The sequence below is a fragment of the Polypterus senegalus genome, chromosome 5 (genome assembly GCF_016835505.1).
Source record: "Polypterus senegalus isolate Bchr_013 chromosome 5, ASM1683550v1, whole genome shotgun sequence".
In the NCBI taxonomy this organism is placed as follows: domain Eukaryota; kingdom Metazoa; phylum Chordata; class Cladistia; order Polypteriformes; family Polypteridae; genus Polypterus; species Polypterus senegalus.
This window is the reverse complement of record NC_053158.1, coordinates 195,473,611-195,500,280: the sequence shown is the minus strand read 5'-3', so window position 1 is coordinate 195,500,280 and position 26,670 is coordinate 195,473,611. Positions and strand designations below refer to the sequence as shown.

Below are 26,670 nucleotides of genomic sequence, written 5' to 3'. Positions count from 1 at the left end.
GTCACTTTTGCACGTCATGCCTTACTTACAACTTAAAACAAGATCACGAACATCTAACCTCTCAGTTGTTGGAATGCTTTTGGCAGACACACTTCACGTTGCTCCCAGTTCTTTAAAAATGTTATACATTCTAGATAGTATGTCAATGACTAAGCGAAGAAGAAAGAGCAGCTATGTGCAGAGGAAAGAAATAATCAGCCCGGACCAAGTGGAATTGAAAACCTCGTAGGTCAAATTGGGGTTAGAAATAAAAGACTTCATAAAGACGTTCAAAAACGTTGGTGTGATACACATGCTGAACAGGTTAGAGATTATGAAAGCAGTGGAATTTGAAAGGCTCAAAAAAAATGTTCGCGGATACACATGCAGAGGAAGTTACAGATTATGAAAGTAGTAAAATTCGAAAGTATCAAAAAGAAAGTAAAGATCGCATTAGTACAAACAAACAGAAATTATTACTTGGTGAAATAACGGAACAGCAAAAAGAGATCGAATATATGGATAAAGGTGATATGTCAGAAGTATGTAGATATTGTTTGGCTTTAAAGTTTAAGTCAGAGTCTTGTAGATCGTCTAATTCATGTTGTCATCAGGGAATACTGTTGCCTCCCAGTGAAGAGGCATATCTGTGAGAATTAAAAGATTTTTTGTTTTGTGAAAGCGAAATCCACAAACACCACAGGTAAAAAAATCATAATCTACAATAATCTTTTCACGTTCGCATCTTTCAATGACGAAAACATAGATTTACACAATAATGGACCATACACTGAGAACCTGAGGTCCCGCAACAATTAAAGCTAAGTTTAATTTCGAAGAAACCATAATTCGGTCAATGTATATTTATGATCATAGAGAAGCAATGCAACATAGAATCGAAAGAGTATATGACAATTCTCATGAAAATAACAATCTCTAAAAATTGTATATCTGGACAACCAAACCCCAGGGGGTGGGCGAGCAGGGGGCAGAGCCCCCTAGTTTTAATAAAAATCTACCAAACTTAATTTGTAATTTCAACATTGACTCAAAAATACAGAAACTAGGAAATAATGACTCACTTAATTAGGCTAAGCGTCCAATGAAAAACTGAGGTTGGTAGGAACAAAAACCTGCAGCCACAGGGAGTCCCCAGGATCGAGTTTGGGAACCACTGCTGTTGAGCACAATTAACCACCACTGACACTTACTGTTTCTTTGCCTTGTGAATCTGCTCACACTGTGTGATTCACCTAGCCACAGAGTTCTTATCAACAGGAGTGGGTCCTCCGGGCTTTATCAGCCTGTGATCTCAGCTGTCATTGGGGGAGTTCTTAGCAAGTTAGGAGGTTTTTCTTCATGCAAAGAACTATAAGCACATGGAATAAATGACCAAGTAGTGTAGGGAAGAACAGGACTTTAGGGACCTTCAGAATTTGATTTGATGGTATTTTTGACAATCTATGATAGACTAGCTTGTTGGGCTTAATGGCCTGTTGTTAAAACTGTTTACTAACACAGTGGGAATGAGAATTTGCCTTCCAAATTAGAGATCTTATTTGAGTCAAAGGAAGTTGTGCCTTGTTTTTTGCATGTTAGATGGTAGCAGCTGCCCCAAGTGCAAGAGTTTTTTTGGGGACATGCTCCTAAGAAAGGCTACAGGTTCTTGTAAAACTTGACAAGTGAATTGAGACAGAAGTGGTGGTTTTTCTGGTCTGATAAAACAGGAATTAAAATGCTTAGAAGGAACGATTGACTTACCTATCAATATACATCCCCATCCTGGAGGAGGATTGCAGGAATCGTCGGGTAGAGGGGTCATTTCATCGGATTGGCTGGCCCAGTGCTGACTCAGCTAAAATCCCACACTAATGTACACTCCATGGGTGACAGGGTCTTCAGCTGCATAGCGCCCAGACTCTGGAATGACCTACCAAAATTAATTAGGTCAGCTGACTCCATGAATTCTTTTAAAAAACAACTCAAAACTCATCTGTTCAGGAAGGCTTTTAGCTCTAATTGACTTCATTCCCCTTCTCTCAGTTTACCTCCATGTCAAGATGCTCATGTAACCTGTATGTGTATGTGCTAGACCATCAATTCTGTTGTCTGTTAGGCTTTCTCTGAATTTACTGTCTTAATCTTCTTTATTTATTTATTTGCTTTGTACTATGCTATATACTGTATACCCTGCCGTTTTTCTTATATTCTGTAAGTGCCTTGAGCATGGGAAAGGCGCTATATAAATAAAATGTATTATTATTAGTGGGAGGCAGCTTGATGGCCGAAGTCTCCAGGACTCTGAACAAATCCAAATCCTATTACGTGATATCATCTACTGTTGAATTTTGCTCTGTACAGTGAACCCTCGTTTATCGCGGCAAGTAGTAAGTCTGTAATAAGCGGAATACCGCTACGCTTTGCACTCATGGGACTCAAGGACAATCGAACGCTTTTCTATAGTAGATTATTGTACTGTACATTTAATTGCACACAACCACTAACCTATGAAGGCACGACCTCAGTAGGAGAGTCTTCAGAGGTGGTGCAGTATCTTCAGCAGGTGCGTTGTTGTCTTCTTCCACTGAAGGAGTACCAGGAGTAGGCAGTGGGTGTCTGGGTGCGCGGTTGAAGAACATCTTGATAGGCAGTTGCTGGCGCTTTCTTTTCACATGCGTGAGGAGGCTTTTGTAGGGTATTGCCATCTTTAGTCATATACAAGAGTTTCACCTTCTTCTGGATAGTAACCATCTTCCTCCGGCGCTTAGTTTTATTCTCAGAAGGCTTAGAAAAAGCAGCACGTTTAGGAGCCATCGTAGGGCTTAGATAAAAATTCTCAGAAAGCGCATGCGTAGTGACGTAAGCGAGTATGAGAAAAAAATCGCAATAGAGTGAAGCCGCGAAAGTCGAAGCGCGATACAGCGAGGGATCACTGTACTTGTAATATTTTGTATTGCGCTATTATATTGTATTGAGGATTACTTGTGTTTTGTTCTGTGTATTGTATTGTATTTACCCTTTTTGACACCCACTACTCGCCCAACATACCTGGAAAGGGGTCTCTCTTTGAACTGCCTTTCTTCCATTTTTTTTCCCTAAAAGGTTTTTTTTGGGAGTTTTTTCTTGTCTTCTTAGAGAGTCAAGGCTGGGGGGCTGTTAAAGCCCATTGCGGCACTTATTGTGTGATTTTTGGGCTATACAAAAATAAATTGTATCCTCACCAGTTGCTTCAGGTTGTGGATACATTTTTTTTTCTGCTAAGTACATTTGAAGTTTGCCAATATACTTAATATCTTTCAGTGAACAGCTGGATTAATCGGATATAATCAATTTTATAATCAGTTGAAATATATGAAGCAGCTGGTGGTGTAGTGCTGCCGCTTTGCAACGAAGACAAGTGTGGTTCACGTTCTGTGTCCTCCCTGCATTGAGTTTACATGTCCCCCATGTCTGAGTAGGTGTCCCTGTACTCTAATTTGCCAATGCAGACATGCAGGTTAGGCGAATCGGTGTTGCTAAATTGGTGAGGTGGTTCATCCTGGTTAGGGTATCTTCCCTGGTACTCTGCTCAGCATAAGCTGTAAAGATCCATGGATGCATATAAAAATATTTGAAAAAGGTCAAGTGTCAAGATGTGTTTTTTTTAAGCCTATTATAGATTGCGTTTTTTATTTGGGAGTTTTACTTTTTATATAGCACAATAACTTTACTACTAATTTAACTAACTTTACTGATTCACAGATCCGGAATCCTGGGTTTGATTCCCAGTCATTTGTATGTGTAAAGTCTGCATGTTTTCTCTGTGTCTGTGTGGTTTTCTTTTAAGTACTCCAGCTTTTTTCCCCCCATTTGACATTTATAGAGATGATTGACCCAGTGGTACTGTATATACTGGTGCATCAGAGATCCAACAGGATGGGTTTGAATCCTAAGCAGAGACGTTTCTTGTGTACACTTTGCATGTTTTCTCTGTGTCTGTATGGGTTTTCTTTTAGGTACTCCAGTTTTCTTCCTACATTCCAAAAAACATGCAGATTAAGTTACTGGAAGCTGTAACTTGTCCCAGTGTCAGTGTGGGAATTTGCATGATTGGGTCTTTGACAGGACTGGTATCCCGTCCTGGACTGATTCTTGCTTTGTGCTCAATGTTATCCCAGTGACCTAAACTGGAGTCAGAAAATCTCAGAATATTACAGTTTGCAGATCATTAAGAGAATCATTTAGTCATAAATTTTTGTTCTCTGTAATTTCTTTGTAAAATTAGTAAATCATGAATTATTTGTTACAACTGAACACAAAACAGTTTTGTTGATAAAGATTTCTTTTTCTCTTTTAGGTTCATTTCAGCCATCCAATGAGATGATGCTCAAATTTTATAGTTACTACAAGCAGGCAACTATGGGTCCTTGTAATATTCCTAGACCTGGGTTTTGGGATCCAACTGGCAAATATAAATGGTAAAGCAATTTTTAATAAACTGTACTTATACTTGTAACATTGTAAACTTGTTGCATTCACAAATTGGTAGGAAAGGTTTTTTGCTGTTTACATCAGTGTGCTGTGAAAAGCAAAATAACAGTATGAAGCAGTAACTTGGGAAGCCACCAACAGTATTGTGATAACAGATCAGTGTGTCCCAGATGATATTTGGAAAGCTTGTGTGAGGCCTGAAACAATAACAATTGTAAACATTGCTGCTGTTCTTGGGTAAACTAGTTTCACTTAGATAGTGTAGTACAGAAGTGGTCTGTGGGTACTGTACGTAAGATCTACTGCTGATCTAGGACAAGATGGCGTGTTTGCAAAAATAAACTGGTATGTATTTGGCAAGTGTTCAGTCTCGTTATTTGACCTAAAATGTTACTGATACTGTCAAAGGTACTAGTAGTAATGATTGATGTATTTGGCGGCTGCTTTACAACTAGAATGCCATTCATTGTTAAGATTTGGACAATATTGAGTGCAGAAATTTCTTTGTGATTTCCTGTGATGTGCATATGCAGGTTGTTGTCTGTGATACTCTGAGAAATAGTCCACTTTGATCTGGTCAATTTCTCATGACTCTAAAACCCAGTCAACGTGTACCAGGACGAGTCTCCTCCAGATGTCACAGTCAGTGATGAAACAATACTGATTTTGCAATTTCTGATATCCATGTTGACTTGGTTTTGAAACAGGAAACACACACTATTAGAAAACAGTAGAAACTTGTAATTCAGTGTTTTAGCGCACAGGACCTAATCTTTGGCCACCACAGAATACCCTTTTCATCTTCAAGCTTTTGCACCATTAACTTGTATAGCACAAATACAGTTTTGTTGTATCCATGATTCTATGCCATCAGTATCCACTAGTTTTACTAGTCATTACTTATATTTAAATAAATATTTGCAAATCAATTAAAGATGATTATATTAGAAGAATTGTGACAATAACAGGACATTCAGCCCAAGAACTTCTGTTTCTGTTTGCCTGCATTGTCTAAAACAGGCATGCCTGACTCCAATCCTGAAGGACCACCGTGGCTGCAGGTTTTCATTCTAACCCTTTTCTTAATGAGTGACTTGTTTTTGCTGTTAATTAACTTCTTTTGAGCTAATTTTCATTGACTTGTTCTTGAAGACTCAGCCCCCTTAATTGTTTATTTTTCCTTAATTAGCAGCCAAACAATAATGAGATACAAAACAAGCCAAAATACGACCAGCAAACTGTGTCCATCATACAATATCTGAAAATAAAGAAAGGTGAAGGTCTCAGGAATGTTGATCTGCTCAGGTCCCCAAAATATTTTAACAGGGCTCTTAGAAATAGAACATCAGCAATTTCGGAAATGTCTGCTAATGCACCACAAGATCAGCAACAATCCACAATATTATAATATGTGTTTAATTAACAACAAGAATCTGTGCCTAATTAAGCAACTGGTTTGAGTTTGAGGTCCTGACTTGTTGATCTTCTGTTGGCTCCCTCACTTCACATTTCATTTCTGTTTGGGTGCCATTTAAGGAAAGAAATGAAGCAATTAAGAGGAACGATGAAGAAATTCAGGGGAACAAATCTTAAAAAAGCAATTCAATTAAAATGAATTAGCAGCACAAGCAGAGCATTCATTTAAAAAAAGGGTTAGAATGAAAACCTGCAGCCACGGTGGTCCCCCAGGAATGGACTTGGCGACCCCTGGTCTAAAACAGGCATGCCTGACTCCAATCCTGAAGGGCCACAGTGACTAGTTTTAGCTGCCATCTATCAATATATATAATTCACTGAGCGCAAGCAAGACAGAGCCCCACCCGCCAACTCTAAGATCATGGGATACGCTCGACAGAGCCCTGCCCGCCAACTCTAACCCTCCTACCGCGTCATGGGATACGCACGACAGAGCCACGCATGCCAACTGTAACCATCCTCCCGCGTCCAGCGTTGCTCTCGAGGCATGTGCACTGCCTGCTCATGTGCCCGCGCAACAACTCACCAAACACAGCCTCAGTCGCTTTCGTCTGTGCAAAAGTCCACATGCACCTCTGAGCCATGTTGACTTTTGGCAAGACACAGAGCCCCGCCCATGGATTAGGCACAAAAAAGCCACGAACGCCCAATCTAACCCTCCTCCCGCGTAATGGGGAACACACGACAGTGCCCCGCCCGCCATTCACTAAGGGCACTCAAGACAGAGAGCCCCGCCCGCAAACTGTAAGACCATGGGATACGCACAACAGGGTCAGGCTCGCCAACTCCTCCGGTGGCCAATGAAGAGCATTGCAAGAAGTACATACTGCGGTAGGTAGTCCAATGTTATGTTCTTGGATGGGAATGGCGGTATCTTCTTAAAAGCAGCGTAAAACTGAATGCGATGACTGTACATGGGGTTTGAGAGTTGACACTGAAAGGAATTGGAATGAGTTTGTAAGTGCTTCTTGAGAGCACGAGTTGTTTTGAAGCATTGCTAGCAATGTTCACATTGCATAATTTGTTCAGTGGAGTGTGACTTTAAATGTGTGTTGAGATATCTCTGCAGTCGGAACGTTTTTGAACAAATAGTGCATTGAAAGACCTGTGTGGAATGCGTTTGTTTAGTGGAGTGTGTGTTTAAATGTGCTTTGAGATATTTCTGGAGCGTGAAGGTTTTTGAGCAAATGTTGCATTGAAATTCCAGTGTGAAATGCATTTGTAAATGTTTTTCAGTAAGAGGATAGTGGGAAGGAGAAGTCACATCAGTGTGGCTGCAGACAAATATTTGTGTTGAATGGATTTGCACAGGGTTGAGGAGATCCGTCTCTGTAATGGCACTAGACTTTCTGTTACCAGCATTCACCGCAATGTACTGGAATGTAAGACTATCACATCTGCTACCTCACAAACTGTCCTTATTCCCCGGATTTCACTGACCCCATCAGATTCAAATTTGCCTTTTACTTTTACACACAGGCAATTTCCTGTTAGAATGGCGTTTGCAATGACAATTAATAAAGCACAGGGCCAAACTTTCAAAAAGATATGCCCGTATCTGCCAAAACCCGTTTTCAGTCACGGACAATTGTATTTTGCTCACTCCAGAGTTCCATCTTTTCATTCACTGACAGTTGCATCCTCAAACCCTCCCCATTTGGACAACTGTGTCTTTCAGGAAGTGTTCACACATCAATAAATAATTATGCGGTGTATGCTATGCTGCGGGTTGGCTAGTTTAACTTAATTTAACTGATTTTTTTTATTTAAGACTCAGACTTAAATCAGGGATGAGCAACGTCGGTCCTGGGGGGCCGCAGTAGCTGCAGGTTTTTGTTCCAACTTAAGTGCTTTATGAGAGCTCATTCATTGCTACTTTTATTGTTACTTAAGTGACATTTTGTACTTCATTTTAGTTGTCTCGCTTGTTAAGATTTTTAACCCTTAATTGCATATTTTAGTCTTAAAACCGCTTCATTCAGTTTTTCACAGCTTGTTAGCAAAAGATGCAAATGACAAAGGAACCAGCTAACTTGTTTCCATTTACACCTGTGAGTATTGACATGTCAGAGTTAAAACACTAACGAGCCATGAAATTAAATAAGATCCGTTATTGGTAACAAAATCCTGCAGCCCTTCAGGGCTGACATTAATCATCCTTGGTCTAAAATAACATCAAGTCAGGATTTGAAGGTCCTTTAAAGTCCTACTCTCCATCACACTACATGATCATTTATTCCAAGTCTGTGTTTTTTAAATGAAGAAAAGCTTTCTAACATTTGTGTGAAATCTGCCCTTAACAAGTTTCTAAATATGTCCCGGTTTTCTTGATAAAGAATTTAGTTTAAAGTAAAAGCCTGGATCCACTGTATTCATTTATTTCAGTTTTAACTTTCAGTAGGTTGATTATGTCACCTCTTATTCTTTGTTTTCTTCAGCCCAATGCATTACATACACTAGGAGAAAAAAAATAGTTCTAGCCAAAAGTAGCAATGAGAGAGCCATGCATATCAATAGTTTTTATGACTAGTCTTCCATCCACCAGAGGGCCATGGATAAGCAAAAAAATTAAACAAGATTAAATATCAAATAATGATGAAGAATCCATTGACAGCTAGTTTATCATTTTGAGTGAGCTTTGGTACTTGCTGAATCACTAGTGATCTTGAGAGCAGATAGTCAGACCATATATTACTGTACATGTTTGGTTTATGAAGTGTAGTAATGAAACAATGGTGGACAAGATGGACAAATTTTCATCATCTAAGCAATCTGCAGAAATTTTTAAGGCAAATGGTAGGTTCTATTTTAAAATCATTTGAATATAAATCAAGGGGAATTTTTCTTGGATTACTATGGGGCTTTGCCCCCTGGCTTGCTTTGCTCGGGAAACCTCCAGGCCTGCTTACGCACTATCCTCTTTGCGGTTCTGTCGCTTGCGTATGGGGATGCGGTTGTACAATTTAAACAGATTTTTATTTTCGTGAGAATTGTTAGATATGCATAATAGAACTATTTTACATTACTGCTTGTAATTAACCATATTAAAAAAGAGTAAAACGTAATAATTTGAAAGTAAATTATGTTTAGTGTTGCGTTATTTATTTGTTGATAATACAATTTCATTCTGTTTGAATTTGAAATTAACACACAAATACATTTTAAACTTGCACTTTTACTATAAAACTTCATTTAAAACATTTTTTTTAATTAAATCTTCATCAATATTGCATTGAATTTTGATTCTGTGCTTGGACTTTTATCGTGACAATACAATGTATAACTTAACCCGTGAATGAATTTTGTTTCTTTCTTTCTATTAAATAAAATTACTTTTTCAAATATTTGGTTCTGAGATTTGTTAATTGACTTTGCAAAAGCTGTTCTAATGGGAAACCGTTAACGTTTTAATTCGAATGGCATATCAAGATCTCCTTTGTTGTGTAATGTTATCTATGGAAGATGTACTACATTACCTTTCTTGGATACATCCTTCTTGCTACAGTAATTCGGCTGGTGGAAGACCAGACGGTGTTAACAGTTGTAGATATTCTTCAGGATATTGTAAGTTGATGTTTTCATCTTCCGCACGATCACCACCAACTGTTTCAGCAGAGTCTATTGATACGTATTTAACCAATTTGCTGTGGAACCGATCAAAATTTTTGCCGTTAATTCGTTTCTCGCTGCTAGGATTGCCCATGTAGTGATTTTTTTCTGTTGATAACTCTTTGTGATGAAATTCTTCAATAGGATTTGGACATATTACGTCTTCTTTAATTGGGGACTTGGAGTGAAAAAAAGTTAAAATTTATAAGAGCTGAGAGAGCAGAAAATATGTCTGTCAAAAACATTCACACGATTGAGAGGTGAGATTACTGTGTTTGTTGCAAATGATTGAGAGGAGGGTGTGACTTGAAAAAGTCTCATGGCAAAGGTCTCAACTTGCCGAACTTGAAAAAATCTTCCAAAAAGTCTCATCTTGTTGCAGGATTATTTTATTATAATAGAGAGAGATGATACACTAATGAGATCACATCTGGAGCATTGTGTACAGTTCTGGTCACAATACTATGAGAAAGACATAGCAGCACATGACACCATGCAGTGGAGAGCAGCCAAGTGCATCATGGGACTTAATGACAAGTCATACTCTGACATACCCGGAGAATTAAACCTGTTTAGTCTTGTGCAGAAGAGACTGCATGGGAACCTAATCCAGGTTTTCAGAAATCTGAAAGGCACTAATAAAGTATATCTGGCAGAATTCTGTCAACTTAACGGGGAATCGCATATATAAGAAAACAAATAGAAATTAAATGGAAGTGCATTAAGGACTGAACTCCGGAAGCACATCTTCACGCAAAAACTTGCAGGAATCTGGAAAAAATTCTAGAGACATGTAGTTGAGCTGAAACCTTGACAACCTTTAGGAAGGATCTCGAGATACAGGGACAGCTTAGCTATTATCTTGACAAACAAACCTGATGGACTGAGTGGTGTCCTCTCATTTGTTAATTTTTTATGTTCTTATGGTTTTATGATATTTATGGTGTTTACATTTGGCTGAAGAGTTTTCAAAGTTAAATGCCTTATAGCCTTATTGAATATTTCATGTTAGCAGGTCTTCAGTAAGGATATTGTGGTGTTTTGTGTGCATGGGTTAGCAGCTTAACAGCTTTGTTATTTTAGGTTCCTAATGTAGGATATTGGTAAGTCAGGTTGCCTGTGTTATGTTACTGATCTCCACCTTTGTTAACTCATGTCTTTAACCTGCCAAATTACTGGTAAAATCCTTCGAACATAAGCCCCTTTCACACATTCATACTTTATCAAACATTTTAATCTTTTTGTGTCTATTATGTCGGCTTTATTTTTGAACTGTAATCCCCCTTTTCCTCCACCTATGTTAAAAAGTATTTTGTTATTCATCTGGCATAGATACTGTCCTGAGATGTATTCTCTTCTTTCATTTCATTTTATTAAGTGTCAGTCAGCACTGGTAGACTCTCTGTATTATGCTTCTGAATTGTGCGTTTAAAATACTATACAGATCAAATTCCATTCAACGAAGTGCCAGGGACCTAAAAAATATTTTGTTTTAATGAAATTCTGTATTTGTCACTATAGTGCTTTCTTTAACTTGCATCCAAGTGTTTGCAATCATTTCAATAGCTTCTTTCACATTAATTTTCATCACCTGTGTACAAGTTATGCTGACGAGAATCTTTCTCAGCATTTCCTTGCAATAATACACTTTCAGGGTGCGAATGATGCCCAAATCTAATGGATGAGGCACTGCCGAGCAATTAGGTGGGAGGAATTCAACATGAACATTATCTAAATGTGGAAGCATGCTGTGGGCAGCAAAGTTATCAATCAGAAGCAGAAATTTCCTTTTGTTCTTCTTCATATTGTGAGGTTTTTGAACTGTTTTGGGACCCCCTAAAGCGCGATTGCAAGTCTGTGAAAGATTGCTTGTCTGTTGCCTGGGCAACCGCAGGCTTACAGCGCCGAGCCAATCGAGATTGCGCTATTAGCGGCTGTCGTCGATGCGTGATATAAGGAGCATTATAAATGCAGGTAACGGTATTACTTGGCCCCGACTCTGCCTGTTTGCTGTATTTGTGTATAGGAGACTGGTAGCTACCACTGCAATAAATAAGTGTGCTGTTCCTGTTTCAATTTGAATAAAGCTGGTTTTGCTAAAGTATTGAGACTCGGCCTCGTGTTTTGGGGTGCAACACAGTGACTCGCGCGTCACAATATCCTTGTCAAGTTGTTGCAGCCAGTTTCCCAAAATGTCTTGAGTCATCCAAGCTCACTGGTTTGCTTTATACTCGCAGGGAAGGAATGTAACGCACTTAAAACACCGATGATTGGTCGACTTGCCAATGATGAGAGGAATGACTTTGCGGCTGCCAGTTGAATTGCAGCAAAGTAGAGCTGTCCTCGGCACGGAACACCTTTGAGTGCTAAAGTGCGATGCGATAGCAACTGGTAGAAGATTCTAGTCTCTTCAGCATTTATAGATGTCTTCAGGCTCATAAGCTCAAAATGTTTATCCTGATTTCACCTGCAGGCCATTCATTTGCTTTTTCAATTGGATCTGCAGATTGCTTTGGCTGCAATTCCAAAATGATCCGAAAGTGAATTAGCTCACCCCAGCTGGCAGTAAAATCTTCATGGCCCAAGGAGATTGACAGTGTCTTTACTTTTTCTTGAATGAGTGGCACACTAATAGGAATGTTTCTTGAACGAGCTTAACTGAACAACATAAAAACTGCTTTTCAACGTCTTCAAATGCAGCAGTTTGCATACGTTTGCGCTGCGGCTCAAGGTTTGCAACCCGAGATTTTTCTTCTATTTTTGCTCGGTCTTTAACAAAAGTTGACAGAGTCGATGGCAAAGTTCTGAATTCACTGCCGTCTTTTTTTTTTTTTCTCTTTTTGCCAGAATCGACAGATGCAAAAATTTCAAGCTTTTTTGTTTTTTGTGTGAACTATTGTAGTTTTTTCATTTCTGACATTTCTATAGGTGGATGACAATGAGTTAAATTCCAATGGATGTTTTTTCAAATGTTGACGAGCAATAAGCAAAATGTATCACTGAAAAAAACAGAAAACAAACGCAGCAAAAACAAACAAAAAAAAACAGTACAGGGAAAGTTCAAAGAAAGAAACATTTACAATGTTTGGGGATCGTTGTGCACACCTGAGCTGCGACCACAGAACTAACTGTTCTGTGAATGATTCATGTAGGCATTTCAAGGTCTTTTGGGCACTTCCTTGTAATGAAAGTATTTGCTGAATGTATTTCGTAGTAACAAGATTTTAATAGACTCTGTCTTATGGGGAAACTGTCGGGACTGTAAAAATACTTTGTTGTAATGAAATGTTTGTTGTAACGATATTCGTTGTAACAAAATTTTACCTTTAATTCTGTCTTAAGGCAGTGCTGCAAGAGTAGTTGTGTAGGAGGATCCATCCATCCATCCATCCATTTCCCAACCTACTGAATCCGAACACAGGGTCACGGGGGTCTGCTGGAACCAATCTCAGCCAACACAGGGCACAAGGCAGGAACCAAACCTGGGCAGGATGCCAACCCACCGCACGACACACACAAACACACTAAGCATACACTAAGGCCAATTTAGAATCGCCAGTCCACCTAACCAGCATGTCTTTGGATTGTGGGAGGAAACCAGAGCGCCCGGAGGAAACCCACACAGACACGGGGAGAACATGCAAAATCCACGCAGGAGGACCCGGGAAGCGAACCCGGGTCTCCTAACTGCTTGGGAGCAGCGCTACCGTGCCGCCCGTGTAGGAGAATACTTTCATTAATGTAACAAAGAAAAGTAAAACCTTGTTTTGTTTAACTTAACCTGTTTTGTAAAGTGTTTTTTTCTTTGGTTTCTGACTTGAGATGAATTTGGATTACATTTCAGTAAATCAGATCATGCTGTTAAACACATTTATTTTGTCTTGGTCATTCTGACCTTCATTCCCCTCCTCTCTAGAGCATTTACATGTGTGTAAATGAGAGGGAGGTCGGAGGAGTGGTTAGGATGCAGGGAGTAGAGCTGGCAACGGTGGATGAGTTCAAATACCTGGGGTCAACAGTAAAGAGTAATGGGGAGTGTGGAAAGAGAGGTGAAAAAGAGAGTGCAGGCAGGGTGGAATGGGTGGAGAAGAGTGTCAGGAGTGATTGGTGACAGACGGGTATCAGCAAGAGAGAAAGGGAAGGTCTGCAGTACGGTAGTGAGACCAGCTATGTTATATGGTTTGGAGACGGTGGCACTGACCAGAAAGCAGGAGACAGAGCTGGAGGTGGCAGAGTTTAAAGATGCTAAGATTTGCACTGGGTGTGATGAGGATGGACAGGATTAGAAATGAGGACAATAGAGGGTCAGATCAGGTTGGATGGTTTGGAGACAAAGTCAGAGAGGCGAGATTGCGTTGGTTTGGACATGTGCAGAGGAGAGATGAGGGGTATATTGGGAGAAGGATGCTAAGGATAGAGCTGACAGGAAAGAGGAAAAGAGCAAGGCATAAGAGGAGGTTTATGGACGTGGTGAGAGAGGACATGCAGATGATGGATGTAACAGAACAAGATAAAGAGGACAGGAAGATACGGAAGAAGATGATCTGCTATGGTGACCCCTAACGGGAGTGGCTGAAAGAAGAAGATTGTGCTGTTAAAGATATACTTTAGTAAACAAAAGTGAAATATTTAAAATGGTAAAATGTAAGAGAGTCTGTTTTATAAAAATTATTTAATCATACCATGTCCTGTATCCTCACTACACCTGTTCTGATTTATTTCTGAGAGCTGATGATTTTGGTTACCATCTCTATTGGACTCTTTACTCTGTCTGACTTAGTTTGGTGTATTGAAGAAGCTAAATTAACCCCTAATGTGTGTATAGGCTTGGGTGTGTGTGTTCTAGGGTTGCAAGGGGTACCAGTACTAAAAACACACATTTTAAAACTGTACAGTACCAGCATTTTGGGATTTTTTTGTATCAGAAGTAGACATCCGTTTGCCATTCAAAATCCTCCAAGTACACTTGATAAAGTAAAAGGAGGAAAATGTGGTTAGATGTGCTGGAGACTCCACAAAAACACAGGCTTTAAACTTCACAGGTGACCCATTTTTATTACTTCAACAGGTTTGCAACTTCACGGGGAATATCCCAATGCAAACTTTATGCTATCAAGAGAGAAGTAGTGCGGAGTGCAGTTTGATGGCACAGCACATCAGGGAGGCTCACAATTGTGCAGCGCACTAGTGAGGCTAGAGTAAGACAGGGATTTTTTTGTAGTTATCCATTAAAATGTGCTATACAGTGGCTTGCAAAAGTATTCGGCCCCCTTGAACTTTTCCACATTTTGTCGCATTACAGCCACAAACATGAATCAATTTTATTGGAATTCCATGTGAAAGACCAATACAAAGTGGTGTACACGTGAGAAGTGGAACGAAAATCATACATGATTCCAAACATTTTTTACAAATAAATAACTGCAAAGTGGGTGTGCGTAATTATTCAGCCCTCTTTGATCTGAGTGCAGTCAGTTGCCCATAGACATTGCCTGATGAGTGCTAATGACTAAATAGAGTGCACATGTGTGTCATCTAATGTCAGTACAAATACAGCTGCTCTGTGACGGCCTCAGAGGTTGTCTAAGAGAATATTGGGAGCAACAACACCATGAAGTCCAAAGAACACACCAGACAGGTCAGGGATAAAGTTATTGAGAAATTTAAAGCAGGCTTAGGCTACAAAAAGATTTCCAAAGCCTTGAACATCCCACGGAGCACTGTTCAAGCGATCATTCAGAAATGGAAGGAGTATGGCACAACTGTAAACCTACCAAGACAAGGCCGTCCACCTAAACTCACAGGCCGAACAAGGAGAGCACTGATCAGAAATGCAGCCAAGAGGCCCATGGTGACTCTGGACGAGCTGCAGAGATCTACAGCTCAGGTGGGGGAATCTGTCCATAGGACAACTATTAGTCGTGCACTGCACAAAGTTGGCCTTTATGGAAGAGTGGCAAGAAGAAAGCCATTGTTAACAGAAAACCATAAGAAGTCCTGTTTGCAGTTTGCCACAAGCCATGTGGGGGACACAGCAAACATGTGGAAGAAGGTGCTCTGGTCAGATGAGACCAAAATGGAACTTTTGGCCAAAATGCAAAACGCTATGTGTGGCGAAAACTAACAGTGCACATCACTCTGAACACACCATCCCCACTGTCAAATATGGTGGTGGCAGCATCATGCTCTGGGGTGCTTCTCTTCAGCAGGGACAGGGAAGCTGGTCAGAGTTGATGGGAAGATGGATGGAGCCAAATACAGGGCAATCTTGGAAGAAAACCTCTTGGAGTCTGCAAAAGACTTGAGACTGGGGCGGAGGTTCACCTTCCAGCAGGACAACGACCCTAAACATAAAGCAAGGGCAACAATGGAATGGTTTAAAACAAAACATATCCATGTGTTAGAATGGCCCAGTCAAAGTCCAGATCTAAATCCAATCGAGAATCTGTGGCAAGATCTGAAAACTGCTGTTCACAAACGCTGTCCATCTAATCTGACTGAGCTGGAGCTGTTTTGCAAAGAAGAATGGGCAAGGATTTCAGTCTCTAGATGTGCAAAGCTGGTAGAGACATACCCTAAAAGACTGGCAGCTGTAATTGCAGCAAAAGGTGGTTCTACAAAGTATTGACTCAGGGGGCTGAATAATTACGCACACCCCACTTTTCAGTTATTTATTTGTAAAATTGTTTGGAATCATGTATGATTTTCGTTCCACTTCTCACGTGTACACCACTTTGTATTTGTCTTTTACGTGGAATTCCAATAAAATTGATTCATGTTTGTGGCTGTAATGTGACAAAATGTGGAAAAGTTCAAGGGGGTCAAATACTTTTGCAAGCCACTGTATAAATAAATGTTGTTGATGTCGGAAAGCTGGTATTGATATTGAACTTAAAATTTTAGTACTGATCCAACACCAATGATGGGCTGGTGTCCTGTTCATGTATTGCTCCTTGCTTGCACCCGCTACTTACTGAGATGCTTGCTTCAGCTTCCCCACTTCCCTGCTCTGGATAAGTGGATTTAAAAAATGGGTTGAAGTTATAACTGACCTTGAATCCCTAGAGTTTTTTTTTTTTTCCTTCAGGGATGCTTCTTCCTGGAGTTTTTGGTTTTCTCTCCTCTGTTGTTAACTGGCCATTGCTCATTATTTAACTAGCAAACAGATTTTGTTAATGAATTCACATTTAAGTTAATTAGATTCAACATACTCTCTGTATAAATAAATCTGTATCTTTATGTGTACTTAATTAGCAATTTTTAAAGTTTGTATTGGCATCAACCTTTGAATTTGTCGGAGCACTCTGCTTGTGCAGTCAGCAAAGAATGAATTACAAAAATAAACTAAACCAGATTTACTTGAAATTTGTGGATATGTGATGATGCGGGTTCGTCTCTATGCTCCCACTGCCTTTTTTGGGAGCTTTTGAACCCAACACCGTCGGTAATGTCACTGGATGAGCTGGACAGTGAGGACATAAACGAAGCAAGGGGATAGGCGCAAAGTGCTTTTATTAAAATAATCCAACAAAACAGTGTACAAATAAATAGTGCAGTGCAATCCAAAATGTTATTAAATAAATAATCCATTAAAATGGGTGAATCAGTGGAGGTTAAAATCCAATAAATACAGTGGTACCTCAGTATACGTCCTTAATCCGTTCCAGATCCTTTGACTTATACCAAACAGGACGAATACCAAACACATTTTTCCCATAAGAAATAAAGGGAAAATGATTAATCCGTTCCCATGGAAAAAAAAATCCTATTGTTATTGGCATATTATACATTGATGGGGTTGTATAAAATAATTTAAACACTACTTAATACTAAAATACATAAATACAAAAGCAGTTAGATGAAATAAATGAAAATTTTACCTCACTTTACTTTTTAATGACATCTTTGTTTTTCACAATCGTAGATGCCATCGTTCTTGGTATACGGTATGCAGCAGCCAAGTCCCGGATACACATGCCACCTTCATACTTTTCAACAATCAGTTCAAATTTACGAAAAAACACAAAATCACGTGAAAATTCACAGAGACTTATAGCGCGGGTTGTTCACTGAATGCTAGCAACTGGCGTACTGACGCTCGTGGGCACTCGTGGCTTTGTCTCAAGAGAGGTAAACAAGGGTAGCGTGTGGTGTTCTAGCACGCGAGTTGTATTCCAAACAATGGTCGTATACTAAGCAAAATTTTTTGCCTCCAAACAGGACATATACCAAGTTGGACTTATTCCAAAGCGGATGTATACCACGGTACCACTGTAATTCCTTTTAAAAGTGAGGTTAAAATAGCTGGAAGAAGTCCTTTAAAACAAAGCCCCGTGTCCTTATCTGCTGGCAGCTCCCCCGCTTCTCCCATCCAGGCTTTGCACCAGGGATTCGCCCTACCTGCAGCTGACCTGCTATGCCTGCTGGTCTGGTGGCTTCCCGATCCCTGGCTTCATTCTGTTCCCCCCAGACTGAGACTTGGGTTCCCCAGCGACTAGGGTGCTCACGCTGGGCCTTCCACCTCCCGAGCCTCTGCCTCCCGTTGCCAACCTCCTTCCGGTCGCTCCTGCTGAGCAACCACCCAGGGTTGCCGGCCAAACACCCCGCTAGGGCTCACTGCTAAGCTACCTGTCCTTCTAGCAGGCCGGCTGTCACTCACTGGCCCACTCATTAATGCACCGGCTTCCTCCCTTCCAGCTGCCTTCTTCCTTAACCTCCGTTCTCCTTCTTGCTTTTTTTTTTTTTCCCCCCACCCTTCACACTTGTGCTCCTACTATGTATAATGGCTCAGGTGTGGCGATTAGCAGCGCCCGGCATCAATTAAGGATGCAGACGATTCCTAACCTGTGCATATAAGCGAGGAAACACCGCCTCACATAGTGTCCAGGAACCCGCTCCGACCACTCTACCACGCCCTCTCTTTAAGCCGTGAGTGCGGCGATTATTTATTTAAAAACTGGCCTTTTCTTCGGAGCCATAAACCTGCTATACCACAGGGTAATAAAGCATATTAACTCATATTCTTTTAAAATGGTGTCCTGCCAAATGCCAGATAGCACAAGTATTAAAGCAAACTAGCATGGAAAGAAACCATAATATTTTTGAAATGAAAACATTAAGACTTTCAAATTTTGCGGTGCCTTTAGACTTTCAAGCTTCAGACTTACAACAATCAACCTAGAAGTTATCTGAATGAATGTTGACCGTCCATTAGAGGGAACAGTTTAACAGCTCAAATGTGTTAGGCACATTTATAAATTTGTATTTTTCTTTTTAGCATGTCTTTTGAAGAATATTTAGGAAGATTGGTTTAAGTTTATTGTTTGGTATTTTAGAGGCAGAAACCCTTGTCAGCAGAGAGTATCTGGACTGCACTAACATGTCTGATTTTACAGAGTGGAGTAGTGCAAAATTACTGTTCATAATTATAGCTGTTTTGATTCTACGTGGGTCTGACATTGGCAGATCCTCAAGGTCCACATTAGTGCTGGCATTTCTAATGTACATGGATCAATGTGAGCTGGCCTATTGGGAAGGGAGGAATCTTGAAAGTCATTTACATCCTTTGTTGTGGAAGCCTTTGTTCACATTTTATAATTTGCCTAACAAACTCTGCACATCTTACTGCACTGCAACATTACATGCTACTTTGTGTTTCTTTTTCTTGGTTAGCATGAATGGTTTGCTGTAATATGGATTTTGTGTTATGGTGAGATTACAAACTGCAAAAAAATAAATAAATAAATGTCAGAGGAGGCCAACGTAGAGTTGGAGGAGATATCAAATGAAAACTGATGATAAAACTTCCACTGTGTCAGTAGATTTTACAGAAAATTTGAGGAGTGGACCAATAGATGCTAAGCTGTACCTGTGGACACGGGAGAGCGTATTATATATTACATAAATAAAATGTCATTAGGGTGCAAAATAACAATCAATCTTTTATTAGGTGACTTGCAAAGTGTGCATTTATAATAAACAAAACTCAGTGTTTTATTTTAAAGATTTAAATTGTGCCATTGTTTTATTTGTAAGTATTCTTTTAAAGAAAGCAACTGTTGTAACCACAATCTCTGTTCCCGTGAGTACTGTGCTGTATGTGAACAAAAAAGTGTGGTCAGTCCACATAGGCTGCTTATAGAATGTGTATATACATAAATAAGACCAAAACAAAGTTGTTTAGGAAAGAAAGCAAATTATTTAAAATGCAAAGTTTTTTTTTTATTTGCAGGGATGCTTGGAATTCTTTGGGAGATATGTCTAAAGATGATGCAATGATTGCTTATGTTGAAGAAATGAAAAAGGTAACCATACTTTGTTATAAGCTCTGTTTGTACATGATACCTGTGTGTATACTGCATATTTTCCTTTGTAGTCATGCAGTGCATTTAACTATTTCTACTCCATAATTAAATCAAATCAAGAAAACTTAATCATACAGACAATAGATAAATAAGTTACATTATCATGAGGATTACTTTTAGTGGTTAAACAATTATCATGCAAGAGGAGGCACAGAACATAATATAACTCAGTGTAAATGAACATATTTGCAGTTTATTTGGAAAGTTCTTCCTAAATATCCTAGGAGATGAAGCTATTGGGTAATCATTCCAGTGTACATTATGTAGCCCTGAATTAGAAGATATGGTTGTCAACCTAAATCAGAAGTTATTTTCACATTTCTGGAAAGTTTTAGCTAGAAATATTAATACAGTACACCCTTGAAATTCACGGGGTACACCGCTTTCTCTCTGCCTCCCGTGCGTGCGGGACGTTCCTAGAGCACCCAACCCCAAATTATGGATGTGGTTAAAAAAAATGCCTATTTTTATAGTTTATTTGTAGGTATTATTAGGTCGGGGATTTTGTAAGATTATAGTCAAGTGTATGATCAACCAATTATACCAAACAGGTGCTAATGATCATCAGTGTCACATGTAGGTTGAAACACAGTCATTAACTGAAACAGAAACAGCTGTGTAGGAGGCTTAAAACTGGGTGAGGAACAGCCAAACTCTGCTACCAAGGTGAGGTTATGGAAGACAATTTCATGTCATGGCAAGATTGAGCACAGCAACAAGACACAAGGTAGTTATACTGCATCTCCTCCCAGACAAAGATTTCAAAGCAGACTGGGCAAGCTCTTTTGATGAAGCACAAAGAAACGGAAAACGTTGAGGATCGTAGATGCAGTGGTCGGCCAAGGAAACTTAGTGCAGCAGATGAAAGACACATCAAGCTTATTACCCTTCGAAATGGGAAGATGTCCAGCAGTGCCATCAGCTCAGAACTGGGAGAAACCAGTGGGACCCAGGTACACCCATCTACTGTCCGGAGAAGTCTGGCCAGAAGTGGTCTTCATGGAAGAATTGCAGCCAAAAAGCCATACATCTGACATGGAAACAAGGCCAAGCGAATCAAGTATGCACGGAAACATAGGAACTGGGGTGCAGAAAAATGGCAGCAGGTGCTCTGGACTGATGAGTCAAAATTTGAAATATTTGGCTGTAGCAGAAGGCAGTTTGTTCGTCGAAAGGCTGGAGAGCGGTACAATAATGAGTGTCTGCAGGCAACAGTGAAGCAGGGTGGAGGTTCCTTGAATGTTTGGGGCTGCATTTCTGCAAATGGAGTTGGAGATTTGGTCAGGATTAATGGTGTTCTCAATGCTGAGAAATACAGGCAGATACTTATCCATCATGCAATACCATCAGTATGATTGGCCCCAAATTTATTCTGCAGCAGGACAACGACCCCAAACATACTGCCAAAGTCATTAAGAACTATCTTCAGTGTAAAGAAGAACAAGAAATCCTGGAAGTGATGGTATGGCCCACACAGAGCCCTGATCTCAACATCATCGAGTGTGTCTGGGATTACATGAAGAGACAGAAGGATGTGAGGAAGCCTACATCCACAGAAGATCTGTAGGTAGTTCTCCATGATATTTGGAACAACCTACCAGTCGAGTTCCTTCAAAAACTGTGTGCAAGTGTACCTAGAAAAATTGATGCTGTTTTGAAGGCAAAGGGTGGTTACCCTAAATACTGATTTGATTTTGATTTCTCTTTTGTTCATTCACTGCATTTTGTTGATTGATGAAAATAAATGATTAACACTTCCATTTTTTAAAGCATTCTTTGTTTACAGCATTTTTTCACACCTGCCTAAAACTTTTGCACAGTACTGAGATATATATATATATATATATATAGAATAATGAGAGAGAGAGAGATGTGTGTATATGTATACATACACACACACACACTTTCAAAATTACATTACCAAAAAACCAGAAATTGTCATGTTGATGAGTTTCAGTCATTTGCCAAATACTCCTGTCAATTATGTCTGAGTGAGTAAAGATCTTTTTATACATTTTATCAGGCTTTAATGTATCTTTAGGAAGTCTGTTGTAGTGTCAGATTCCCTCTATTTAAACAGGCAGATTTCTGCTTCAGTCCCTCCTTTTTGACTCTCCTATCCATTCCACAAAAGGTTAGCAATTCCAGGAATTTGTTGGGATTTGCTTGCTTACACATGTCACGGTAATTTTGCAGGTTGATAGAAATGACACGGTTCTATATGAGGGAGCAAGAATCCTGAAAGATTACATGCATATAGTATAAAATATTCATCAATTTTTTGTCTGGTTTCAGGTAACAAACCAGAGTTCAAGAATAGAGCTATCAGACTTCTTAGTAATGCTGTGCTGTCACAGTACCATCTTGAAAGATTTATTGCCATTTTTACTTTTAGTGCAGTTTTCAGTTTAATATTATATGCCATTTATTTTGAAGGGGAGGATTACATAATTTTCTATGGCAAAACACAATTTATTTAAAAGAAAAGGTAGTGTTTGGTTGTTGGAAAAAAGTAAACTTTCTTTTGTAGACTTGTACAATCATATGACCCATTAATGACCACGTTAACAGTCCCTGGCAGGACACATTCTATAAGAGGAAGATTACTGATTTGGACAAGCATAAGATTGATGTTTTTCAAAGTGCACCTTGTTCTTTATATTTTACTAGCCAATCCGCGGCGTACCATATGCCGCATAATCAGGCCGGTTTTTTAATAATTTTTAAGCACAGGGAGAAAATTGAACATTTGCAAAATCGGTAATGTAATAAATCAGCAAGAAAAGCAACATTGTAACAATGCACGGAACGACCCAACACACAATCGTCCGTGCAGCGTAGCGAGGTGAGAGGGGGTGTGTACAAAGTGCAGGAGCATCTAAGAAGACGCATGTTTGTCGCGGATGCGAATTGCTGTATGTAGCGTGTACAACACTTTGCTATGGTGCACGCGGTCGTGCGTCATAACCGAAAACTCGTTTTTTAAAGACTGCTCATTTCATTGTGTTTTAACCTCAGTTGTAAAGAAATGTTTTAATGATCCCATGGGATACCCCTCGCAAAAAGTTTTACATGCTGCATATGGCGATTCACCTCCGCGACAAACATGCCTCTATTAACAGTCAACGTGTGGGAGGGTGTGTACAAAGGGTAGGGGCGAAAACAGTGGGAGCGTATGGTTTGCAGCCGAATGGGGTTCAACGGCTTACCGACGCCTAGACACACGCTCAATCTCATGCATAATTATTTATTGAATGGTAAACACTTCTGGAAAGACACGGTTGTCTAAAACAGGTTAGTGTGAGAATACAACAGTAAGTGAATGAAAAGATGGAACTCTGGAGAGAGCAAAATACAACACAATAGTGAACCAGCGGCATAACAAACGCTGCATAATTATTTATTGATGGTTGAACACTTCTGGAAAGACACAGGGACACCCTCGCAAACTGTTCTACGCCGCATACAGCGATTCACATCTGCGACAAACAAACTGTTTTACACACTGCATACAGCGAATCACATCCGCGACATGATTTTTCCTAGATGGTCCTGTCGTTCTCGAAGCATAAACCATGCCTCGCACGTGTCCACCCTCGCAAAGCATACACACTGCCTGCTCATGTGCCCGGTCGCAAGAGAAACTCACGGAGAGCCGCCCAACAGTTGCCTGTGTGTGTGTGTGTCTCTGTCTGTCTCTGGCGCGGCTTTCTCTTGCGCTGCCTCTGTGTAAACCGGTCAGGCACAGAGAAGGTCAGCTGCTGACAGAGCATCTCGACTGTTGCAGGGCATGCATTGGTGAAGCAGGTGAGACGGTAATGAAATGGAGGCACAGGGCTTATTGGATTTTAAAGACTGCTTACTTCATTGTGTTTTAACCTCAGTTGTAAAGGATTGTTTTAAGGATCCCATGGGATACCCCTCACAAACCGTTTCACACGCTGCATATGGCGATTCACCTCCGCGAGAAACATGCCTCTATGAACAGTCAACGTAGCTCGGAGGTACATGACATTAACCTGACCTGCACTGCATGTGGCCTCTACGACAGACGAACATAAATGATGCCATTTTTTCTGTGTCGTCGCGTCCGAGTTGTTGGGTGTGGCCCTGCGAGTTGTCGTCGTATCCAATGGTCTTGGAGTTGGTGGGCGTGGCTCCTTCCTGTTTGCGCCATAGGTGTCTCACTTGTCGGCGGCTTAGTGAATCCACGCCCCTTCCGGCGTGCTTTTCATGGTTGTCTTGCCTTAGTGAATTATATATATAGATTAGGCTGGTAAATACTCCCAGTATATTTATTTTTGGTTGAAATTAAAATGGAATGCTGTATTGTTTTGATTTAATTGGGTTATGGGATGAACGATAATGATGTACTGACATATTTGTCATTAACAGATTATTGAAACAATGCCAATGACAGAGAAAGTGGAAGAGCTACTTCAAGTAATTGGACCTTTTTATGAAATTGTAGAAGACAAGAAGAGTAGTGGAACATCAGTCCTGACTGTAGGTAAGCAAAACAGCACATAAAAACCTGGAAATTACCCTTCATAAATAATATTCATAAGTTTCTGACTGCATTTTTTTCTATATTTGTTAATGCTTACCTTGGAAAGGTCGATTGGAAAAAGTTGCCAGGTCACTGGAAGGCAAGTGAAAGTGTCTTGTAATTTGTAGTTTTCTTAGTTTGGCAACTGAACAGAAAACAACATGATCACACATAAACCAACATTTTTTTTTTTTTTTTTAACAAAGGCAATTATGTCTCCCTTTTCATTTTCTTCAATTCCCACTTTTCTTTACCTGTCATTTTCTCAATAGGCTATTGCTCAGTTCAAGGATATGTGGGCCTTTTGTTTTGTTTAAGAGAATGTTTTCAAACTCCTCCTTGACAATACCACCGATATGAATAATGTACTGCTGTTCAATCATCATAAGAATTTACAAACATTGACAAAAACGGACAGATATGTTAAGGAATGGAAAGCATGCTAGGAAGATGTATGCATGCATGGATGGATGGATGGATGGAAAGTGCTTACACCAAAAGTGCTTACACCAAAAGAGCTTGTAGATGGACACACAGTATTTTCGTTATCATTTTGTACAAATTAGGAGATTTGTAATGTGGTATGAATGAGTTCAGACTGCAAAAGCCAACAATGTCCTTGATCAACAGTGAGAAAATACATAAATTGTCTGATTATACTGTACAGCACACACACAGTCAGTTTAGTGTTAGCAATTAAAGCCCCTTTTCGTAGGTTTAAAGTGGCAGGGGATCATTTTGGACAAGCACTGATAAGAGCTCCTTGAAGGACAAAGAGTGATTGCATAGATTAAAAACCTGATTAATGACTGTGTTATCTACTGAGATATCACATAAAACTCCTTCAAATATATCTCTTAGCTGCAGGTTTAAACTGGATGTAAAAAGTGTTCTCTCATCTTTAGGTAATTTAGGCTTATTGTCATGTGTCATGAAGCTGGTCAAAGACATATTCAAATACATAGTACAATATAACATTCTAAAACTCACTTCATTTAATTTAAGGTGTCAGAGAGCCCAAAGCTTATTCTGGTAACACCAGATCTGATGAATTTATTCTTACATAGCATCCATTAGCAAACCATACGATACACACATTTACAGATCCATTCAAAATAACATGCATAACTTGCCACAAAGCACACAAAATACAGAATACAAAATACTATACACATACATAGAAATATACATTCTCGGTTGACTTTTTATGAAATTAGTTTTTTAATGCAACCCAATATTTATAATTAAATTGAAGAATAAGAATTAATAAGAATTAAGCCATGACCAACTGACATTGAAAAAGATAACAGTAAATTTCAGTTTATGCTGACTTTGTCTGCTAATGCACAGCTAGTAATCCAAGCCCTTCCTGGGAAATCCAGCAATGCACTACAGATCAGGTGAAATACTCTAATGGAGGGGTCGCCAGCTCTGGTCCTGGAGAACCACCATGGCTGCAGGTTTTCATTTTCACTCTTTTCTTAATGAATGGCCTGTTTTCACTGCTAATTAACTTCTTTTGAATTCATTATATTTGACTTTTTCTTGAAGACCCAGACCCCTTAATTGTTTCCTGTTCCTTAATTAGCAGCCAAACAAAAATGAGATAGAAAGTGAGCCAAAAACAACTGTGTCCATCATACAATATCTGAAAATAAAGAAAGATGATGGTCTCGGGAATGCTGATCTCAAATGATTCACAAAACATTTTAACAGAAAAGAGAAAATCAACAATTACAGAAATGTCTGCTATTGCACAATGAGAGCAGCAACAAGCCACGGAATTAAAGAACGAGTTTAATTAACAAGACTCTGCACCTCATTAAGCAACTGGTTGGAGTGAAATTGGTTTTTGAGTTTGAGGTCGGGATTTAGTTGGTCTTCTGTTGGCTCCTTCAATTCACATTTCATTTCTGTTTGGGTGCCATTCAAGGAAAGAAAGGAAGCAATTCAGAGGAATGATGAAGAAATTCAGGGGAACAAATCTTAAAAAGTCAATTAAAATGAATTCACAAGAAGTTAATTAGAAGCACGAACAGGGAACTCATTAAAAAAAAGGGTTAGAATCAAAACCTGCAGCCATGGTGGTCCTCTAGGACCGGAGCTGGCGACCCCTGACTCTAATGGCTTTCATTGATGATAAAATTATTCCATTCCATTCATGACAGCCAAATGTTCATTTGCATTTGCTCTGCTGCTGCAACAACTTGAAATACTGTTACA

The 26,670-nt window shown here is 39.6% G+C and overlaps 1 protein-coding gene across 2 annotated transcripts in view; it reads left to right on the top strand.

Annotated features, from left to right (window-relative positions):
• acbd5a (acyl-CoA binding domain containing 5a) overlaps nt 1-26,670 on the top strand; it is a 58,660-nt gene that overhangs the window by 6,527 nt on the left and 25,463 nt on the right. Inside the window, exons 3-6 of one of the 2 annotated variants that reach the window (XM_039753898.1) lie at nt 4,316-4,436; nt 19,766-19,838; nt 24,294-24,408; nt 24,515-24,547. In XM_039753898.1, coding sequence (XP_039609832.1) covers nt 4,316-4,436; nt 19,766-19,838; nt 24,294-24,408; nt 24,515-24,547 — 342 coding nt within the window. The remainder of the gene's footprint in view (nt 1-4,315; nt 4,437-19,765; nt 19,839-24,293; nt 24,409-24,514; nt 24,548-26,670) is intronic. The other variant, XM_039753899.1, reaches the window with a different exon arrangement.